This window comes from Heteronotia binoei, chromosome 5, assembly GCF_032191835.1.
Source record: "Heteronotia binoei isolate CCM8104 ecotype False Entrance Well chromosome 5, APGP_CSIRO_Hbin_v1, whole genome shotgun sequence".
NCBI classification, from domain to species: Eukaryota; Metazoa; Chordata; class Lepidosauria; order Squamata; family Gekkonidae; genus Heteronotia; species Heteronotia binoei.
In genome coordinates, this window is record NC_083227.1 from 26,932,736 (window position 1) to 26,941,397 (window position 8,662).

The following is an 8,662-nucleotide window of genomic DNA, read 5'->3' on the forward strand; positions in this document are numbered from 1 at the left end:
TGAATTGACTGAGATTCCTTTAAACGAACATAACATCATCAGAAGAGCCCTGGTGAATCAGACCAATAGTCCAGCCTCCTGTCTCACACAGTGGCCAACCAGTTTCTCTGGACGGCCAACAACAGAGCAAAGAGGCCAAGGCCTTCCTCTGATTTTCCCTCTTGGCTCTGGGGTTCAGAGGTTTATGAACATATATGAACATATGAAGCTGCCTTATACTGATTAAGACCCTTGGTCCGTCAAAGTCAGTCTTGTCTACTTAGACTGGCAGTGGCTCTCCAGGGTCTCAAGCTGAGGTTTTCCATGCCTATATGCCTGGACCCTTTTTTAGTTGGAGATGGCAGGGACTGAATCTGGGACCTTTTGCTTCCCAAGCAGATGCTCTACCACTGAGCCACCGTCCCTCCCCCAGGACCTCTGAATGTGGAGGTTCCCCTCAGTCACCATGGCTAGTAGCCCTTGATAGACTTCTCCAGGTATCTATCTAATCCCCTTTTAAAGCTGTTATCCCTGGGGCCATTCTCTGGCAGCAAATTCCACATTTTAATCACTCTCGGTGTCTGTTTATGTGGCTTCCACCATGTGGGTTTTTTCATGTCTAACAAGATGCGAATTCAGGCTGAAGCTTTCCCCGCATGTGGCGCATTGAAGTGGTTTCTCCCCCATGTGCAAGAGACCATGCATGATCAGCAGCCGTTTCCGACTGAAGCTCTTCCCGCACGTCGAACAACGGTATGGTTTCTCCCCAGTGTGGGTTCTCTGGTGGGAGGTCAGGCCAGCGCTCCAGCTGAAAGTCTTCCCACATTCAAAGCACTGATACGGTTTTTCCCCAGTGTGGGTTCTTTGGTGCGAAGAGAGCTCCGCGCTCCTCCGGAAGGTCTTCCCGCAGTCCGGGCACTTGTACGGCTTGTCCCACCCGTGGATCCGTTCGTGCTGAATCAAGTACGACGTGCAACTGAACTTCTTCCCGCAGATGGGGCACTGGTAGTGCTTCTCGCCTGTGTGGCTCCGCTTGTGCTGAATCAGCTGCGCATTACGGCCAAAGCTCTTCCCACAGGCTGAGCACTTGAAGGGCTTCTCTTTGGTGTGGATCCTCTCGTGGAAAATCAGGTGGGACCTCTGGCGGAAGGTCTTGGCGCAAGCGGAACACTTGTAGGGCCTCTCTCCGGTGTGGGTCCTTTTGTGCAAAATCAAGTTGGAATTGCAAGTGAACTTCTTTCCGCAAACGGGGCACTTGTACGGCCGGTCCCCCGTATGCATCCTCTTGTGGCGGAGGAGGTAGGAATTGCAGCTGAAGCTCTTCCCACACACGGCGCACTTGTATGGCTTCTCCCCTGTGTGGATTCTTTCGTGAACAATGAGATACGAGTTGCAGCTGAAGCTTTTCCCGCAGACAGAACAGCTGAAGGGCTTTTCCCCCGTGTGGATTCTCTCGTGCCGGATAAGGTGGGACTTGTCCCGGAAGGTTTTCAAGCAGGAAGAGCATTGGTGGGGCTTCTTTTTCCCAGCATGCATCTGCTGATGTCTCGTCAGGTTGTCTTTGCGGCTGAGGCTTTTCCCGCACTCCGTGCACTGGTAAGGTGCCTTCTGGGCTCTTTCCCGACGGTGGAGGGAAACGTCTCTTGAGCTCCCTGGATACATCTCATACCAGCCTATTCGCTCCAGGGTTTCCTGTTGAGTGTTATTCTCTTCAAAGGTTCTCATCTGCCTGTAATCTGCTGGGAAGGAGAAGAGAACAGACATAAGAGAAGCCATGTTGGATCAGGCCAATGGCCCATCCTGTCCAACACTCTGTGACACAGTGGCCAAAAAATCCAAGTGCCATCAAGAGGTCAACCAGTGAGGCCAGGACACTAAAAGCCCTCCCATTGTGCCCCCCTCAAGCACCAAGAATACACAGCATCACTGCTCCAGACAGAGACCCTCATGAGGGACACAGGAACATACATGAAGCTGCCTTCCACTGAATCAGACCCTTAGTTCATTAGTAGTCTTCTCAGACTGGCTGCCAATCTTCCTTCTTCACCCAAAGAGAAATTAACATGTGGAATTCCCTGCTGCAGGAAGCACTGGTGACTGGATAAACATCTGGAGTAGAGGTCCACCAGTGGCTTATTAGCCACAAGGTATAGATACCTATGTTAAGCTATGCTTGACGGAGATCAGCTCCCCTGCATAAAATGGCTGCTTTGGGAGGTGGAATGTATGGTATTATGCCCCAATGAAGTAAATTTCCAAGTATTTACCAACTCAGAGTTGACAACACTAACTATGCTGTCTCACGGCGGCGGGGGAAGAGTTTTGATCTTTCTGCAAAAGCTCATTCTCTCATTGTCAATGTGTGCGTGTGTGTGTATAAATACAGTAATAAAATAGTGAATGTGCATATATCATGTACAGTATGTACACTCATGCATCATTTGTACAAAAGAGACCACACTTTGGAGACACAAACTGAGGCCAGTATTGTCAGTTCTATCTGGCCAGTTCTATCTACCCTGCTCTCCAGGGTTTCAAGATGAGGTCTTTTACATTACCTGCTACTTGGTGCCTTTAGCTGAAGATATCATGGACTGAACCTTCTGGTGCAAAGCAAATGCTCTACCACTGAACCATGGCCCTTAAAAGGGAACTAAAACGGCACCTTGAAAAATGCTGGGCTCAAATTGAGTGCACATTGGATTGGATAAATATATGGAGCAGAGGTTCATCAGTGGCTATTAGCTACAGTGTATTGTTGGAACTCTTTGCCTGAGGTAAGTGATATTCTGTATTCTTGGTGCTTGGGAGGGGCAACAGTGTGAGGGTTTCTAGTGTCCTGGCCCCACTGATGGACCTCCTGATGGCACCTGGGTTTTTTGGCCACTGTGTGACACAGAGTGTTGGACTGGATGGACCATTGGCCTGATCCAACATGGCTTCTCTTATGTTCTTATCTCTATACGAGAGAGCCAGTTTGGTGTAGTGGTTAAGTGTGCGGACTCTTATCTGGGAGAATCGGGTTTGATTCCCCACTCCTCCACTTGCACCTGCTGGCATGGCCTTGGGTCAGCCATAGCTCTGGCAGAGGTTGTCCTTGAAAGGGCAGCTGCTGTGAGAGTCCTCTCAGCCCCACCAACCCCACAGGGTGTCTGTTGTGGGGGAGGGAGATAAAGGAGATTGTGAGCCGTTCTGAGACTCTTGAGTGGAGGGCAGAATATAAATCTAATGTCTATACCTCCCTATATCTCTACAGACACACTGAGCCCGCCAGGGGAGGGCGGGATATATATACATATATATATATATATATATATATATATATATATATATATATATATATATATATATATATATATATATATATACACACACACACACACACACGCATACACACACACACACCATAATATCTCCTACCCCAGGGGTGGCCAACGGTAGCTCTCCAGATGTTTTTTGCCTACAACTCCCATCAGCCCCATTGGCCATGCTGGCTGGGGCTGATGGGAGTTGTAGGCAAAAAACATCTGGAGAGCTACCGTTGGCCACCCCTGCCCTACCCTATCAGCTATTGTACAGTTTTAAAAATTTATTTATTAGCTACCTTTTTTCCTTATGAAGCTCAAGGCAGTTTACACCATAGATAAAATAAAATACATAAAAGCCAAGATTTAAAACCACGGTTTAGGATTTTTAGTAATTGAGCAAATGTGATCCTAAAAAACCTGTTCTTTCAACTGCCTCTGAACTATCAAAAATGAGGCAAAATTTCTTTGCTTTTATACTGACTCCCACTGTGAAACACTGATCATGCGTCATGCCCTGAGAGAAGTTTCCCCCATAGAGTTTTGACAGAAGATTTCCCCACCAGCAGTGCCCTGCCTATCCTCTTACCATGGTGAACTTTCTGCTGAACTGTGGCTTCGCTGACCGCCCTGTGACTTTCCATACAAGGAGGTGATTGATGTGGTCTCTTCTCTGGATGGGTTTCCTGGAACTCCCTTCTCTGCCACTTCTCAGGGAAGCTGCCCTGCTTGACACAGGGAACAATATTTTCCTCTGCTCTTCCCACTGATGTCCCATAGGGTCGCTCTGGCTGTGAGCCACCTGAGGTATATTTTTGCTCAGCGCTTAAATTTAGGTAGCCTTTCACAGCTGCAAGAAAGAAAACACATACCTGGATCAAAGCAGAGTCAATGTTTGGAGCCAAAAACGCATGAGGGTACATGCAAAATGAGAAATGGGTTAATGAGGAGATGTATGGAAGGTTCCAGAAGCTAATATTCTGATGAAGGAAAGAAAGTAATGAAAAAAACATTTTCAACTGGGCGGTGGTCTTCATAAGTTTCCCCCCATAAACTTGTTTTATTTGTAGTGAAATTTAATGTCCTCATTATCTAAAATAGTCTGGCATACCCCCCAGAATGGTTATTGGCCTTCCTTCTTGTGTTGTTTATGTGTTTTTAATAGGATTATTTTACAATTTTAACTGCATTTTAATTGCTCAAATGTTTCTATTTTTTTAAATGTTCATTGTCTTGTAGATCCTGATTGGGTGGGAAAGGTGTAATAAAATTTCAAATAATTTAAAGGAAAGAATTTTTCCTCCCAAAGCAGTTAAATACAGCTTCTCTCTCTCTCTCCCTCTCTCCAGCTGTGGTATAGTGGTTAAGTGGCTGAGAGAGCTCTGAGGGAACTGTGATTGGTCTAAGGTCAACCAGCAGGCTTCACCCAGCTCCCCAGATTAGAGTTTACTGCTATAATCACTTCACCCAAAGAGTAATGAACAAGTGGAATTCACTGCCACAGGAAGTGGTGATGGCTACAAGCAAAAACAGCTTCAAGAGGGGATTGGATAAACCTCTGGAGCAGAGGTCCATCAGTGGCTATTAGCCACAAGGTATAGATGGGACTCTCTGTCTGGGGCAAGTGATGCTCTGTATTCTTGGAGCTTGGGGGTCGGGCCACAGTGGGAGGGCTTCTGAAATTCTGGCCTGCTGGTGGACCTCCTGATGGCACCTGAGTTTTAGACACTTTATGACACAGAGTGTTGGACTGGATGGGCCACTGACCTGATCTAACATCTCTTCTCTTATGTTCTAATCTATTGGACAGCTTTTAAAAAAAAAATCTTTACATTCCCTATATTTAAATGATTGGCAAGTTTTCCTTATAGTGTAACTCTTGGAATAAAATAAGAACATTTTCTACAATCTACTTTCCACCCAATTCATCCATTTGGGTATCCTGCAACCTCATGATCCTCCATGACTGAATGAACTGGTTCCTATACTGAACACATTGCTGAGATCAGGTCTTATCACCAGCCTATTGGGTCTGAAAAAGAGCCACTCGAAATGTGACATTTCTCATCCGGAGAACATGTCATTTTCAAGATTCTACATAGTCCACTCTTTTTCAGAAGTGCACATCAAGTTGAACATTAGACATTATTGGACATTAGAAATTATTGGAGTGAGACTGTTGAAAGTTGGGACTGTATCTTATTGTACTGTTATAATACTATTTTGGTTCTGTCCACAAACCAAACAAGACAGAGATTGGACTTTTGCACAGAATAAATTGCTATCTAAGGTTTTTAAGATACATGAGTGTCATCTAGTGGTCACAGTCAGTGGTCCTTTTGACTTTTCATTTCTGTGCCCACCTTGAGGTTGGCAAACCTACTTCAGTTTCTCAAGACACACACTCTTGCAGTTCTGTGTTGCTTTCTGGCCCTCACAAACCATTGAAAGTACTTTTCTCCCTTTCTCACAATACAAGAACTCATGGACATTCAATGCAATTGCTGAGCAGTAGGGTTAGAACGGATAAAAGGAAGTACCTCTTCACCCAAAGGGTGATTAATGCATGGAACTCTCTGCCACAGGAGGTGGTGGCAGCTAAAAGCATAGACAACTGCAAGAGGGGATACAACAAACATATGGAGCAGAGGTCCATCAGTGGCTATTAGCCACAGCGTATTGTCGGAACTCTCTGCCTGGGGCAAGTGATGCTTGGTGTATGCTTGTCTGGGGCAAGTGTATTCTTGGTGCTTGGGGTGAGGGGCAATAGTGGGGAGGCTTCTAGTGTCCTGGACCCACTGGTGGACCTTCTGATGGCACCTAGTTTTTTGGCCACTGTGTGACAAAGTGTTGGACAGGATGGGCAATTGGCCTGATCCAACATGGCTTCTCTTATGTTCTTATTGATTTGGAACGCTACAACTTGATGTCTATCTTGACTGGTTCCAGTCATTTATCTGGTGTCTGTCTACTTTCCGCAACCAGACAAGATGGCCCAACACTTCTGAAGTTGTACCTCCAGATTTCCAAGGATCATCTGAGATCTTAGGCCCCACCCAGTAACCCTTACCAAGCAAGCTGGCCTCATCTTCCTTTTTGGTTTCCAAGCATAGCTGCTTCTGCCCGGAATGACCTGGAGCCTGGCCTGCATCAGAGAAGCTCACAGCTGCCTCTGCAAGCAGCGTCAGTACCTAAATAGAAGAGAGAAACCATTTTAAGGATGAGGGATACGGCTAGGAGGACAGACTATGCAGGAGGACAGACTGACCCACTCTGGTGAGGCCTTGCAGCTGATGCAGTGAGGGAGCTGGTGCCACGATGATGTCACTTCTGGGGTGACAGGAAGTGACATCATCATAGTGCCAGGCATGCTCTATCATTATGCAAAATCTCTATTGTTTTAATCATAGCACTGTCTAAATGCTTGAGACCCCAGTGCTAATGAGGGCCATATTGTGACTTTTGCGGGCTCCTCCCACCATAATAATATCAATATTAAAAATAATGTTTGGTAATACTTTAAATGTTTTTACACACACACACACACCGCCCCCGTTTTAGGCAAAATTCAATAAATTTTTGTGGGTCCTAAACATTTCATTTTTTTCTGATGTGAGAAAAAGGAAACATTTTCTTCAAACCCAAAAGTTCGTATTTGTTTTCTTCTTAAAAGAAAATCAAACATTTTTGTGGTTCCCTAAAAGTATTGTGGGCTCTGTGCCTACTGGAACGCTACAACTTAATGTCTACCTCTTCACCCAAAGGGTGATTAACGCATGGAACTCTCTGCCACAGGAAGCGGTGGCAGCTAAAAGCATAGACAGCTGCAAGAGGGGATACGATAAACATGTGGCTATTAGCCACAGCGTATTGTTGGAACTCCTAGTGGCCAGGCTTTTTTTGTAGCAGGAACCCCTTTGCATATTAGGCCACACACCCTGATGTAGCCAATCCTCCAAGAGCTTACTGGGCTCTTAGTACAGGGCCTACTGTAAACTCGAGGAGGATTGGCTACATCAGGGGGGTACAGCCTAATATGCAAAGGAGTACCTGCTACAAAAAAATGTCCTGCCCGGTGCTATTATGATGTTACCTCTGGCCACCTCAGGAAGTGATGTCATTGTGACCCCAAGGATGCTGATAGCTGCATTCCTTCTCAATTTCATTCTCACCAACAATTTGAACGATGCCGAGAAGGGACAGCGGAGGGTGGGAGGCTGCCCACTGAAGGTGGAGACTTGGAAAGTCTGGTAGTGAGGAAATGGAGAGGAACAGTATGGGGGGGAAGTGTTGCTAGACATAGTCTCCCCCATAGAGACCTTGTTCCCCTCCCCTTAGCACAGCCTTCTCAGGATCACTCGCATAAAACTGCCTCACCTGTTTTTCCATTCTCTCTGCGTCTCTGTGCAGGAAATCCTCAGCTAAGGCCACCGCTTGGGAGCAGGTCTCTGGCCCTCGCTTCCGCACCCAGCTCTGGATCTCTGCTGGGAGGATGCTCAGGAGCTGCTCCAGGATCAGCATCTCCAGGATCTCCTCCTTGGTGTGCCTCTCAACTTTCAGCCAACCATGGCAAAGCTCCTGGAGCCGCAGCCATGTCCCTCTTGGCCCCTCCGCCTCCTGGTAGCGGAAGCGCCGGAAGTGCTGGCGCAGCTTCTCCCTCTTCAAGGCCTCCCCTCGCAAGATGGCTGCCTTCACCTTCCCATAATCCTCTCTGTCTTTGACCTTCAGCCGGCTAAAGGCCTCCTCGGCTTCCCCATGGAGGGCCGGCAGAAGCTGGGCTGCCCATTCTTCCCTGGGCCACTGGCAGGCTTCGGCCACCTGTTCAAAGGTGGCCAGAAAGGCCTTTGGGTCGCTCCACGGTGTGGCGGGCTCCTTCGGCACCTGTGGGATGGCCCAATTTGAATGAGGGGACTCCACCGTCTTCAGGAACTCCTGCCACTGTGCCTCCCAGTGCTGAAGCAGCCCTTCACATGGCTCCTGTTTCACCAGCTGCACTCTGGTGTGGCCCTCTCTAAGACTTCCACGCTGGAGGACATGGGGATCTTTCCCAGCATCCTCTGATTCCTCCCTTTGTATACACCGTGCTGGGTCTTGCTCCTCCATTTTCATGCTGGCTACCTCCTTTGGCTTCCCCCAAAAGGATGGTCGCTTATGGGTTCAGAGGTGCGCACTTTTAAAAAGACACGAACGATGCTGTAGCCATCTGCAACACCATGAGGGTTTTTCTCCCTGAGAACAACAGGAGGGAAATCGCAATCAGAAAACATTTGTTATTTGTATAGCACAGAGGTGACCAAATTTGCTTAACATGAGAACCGCATGGAATAAATCAGGGGTGTCAAACTCATTTATTTTGAGCACTGGATCTGACATAAATG

The 8,662-nt window shown here is 47.2% G+C and overlaps 1 protein-coding gene across 1 annotated transcript; it reads right to left on the minus strand.

The window, feature by feature from the left end:
- Positions 1-558: 558 nt before the first annotated feature.
- LOC132571882 (zinc finger protein ZFP2-like) lies at positions 559-8,439 on the minus strand. The gene is made up of 4 exons (XM_060238674.1): positions 7,662-8,439; positions 6,341-6,475; positions 3,874-4,156; positions 559-1,715 (listed from the first exon to the last, which is right to left on the minus strand). Exons 1-4 carry the CDS (start codon positions 8,391-8,393, stop codon positions 565-567), a joined length of 2,301 nt encoding a protein of 766 aa, XP_060094657.1. The 5' UTR covers positions 8,394-8,439; the 3' UTR covers positions 559-564.
- Positions 8,440-8,662: the final 223 nt, after the last annotated feature.

Coding starts and splice junctions, on each gene's coding strand:
- LOC132571882 (XM_060238674.1), bottom strand. CDS start 8,393: ATGAAAATGGAGGAGCAAGACCCAGCACGGTGTATACAAAGGGAGGAA. Junction 4,157..6,340: donor TGCTTGGTAAGGGTTACTGG/GTGGGGCCTAAG, acceptor GCTTTGATCCAG/GTATGTGTTTTCTTTCTTGC. Junction 1,716..3,873: donor TCAGCAGAAAGTTCACCATG/GTAAGAGGATAG, acceptor CCTTCCCAGCAG/ATTACAGGCAGATGAGAACC.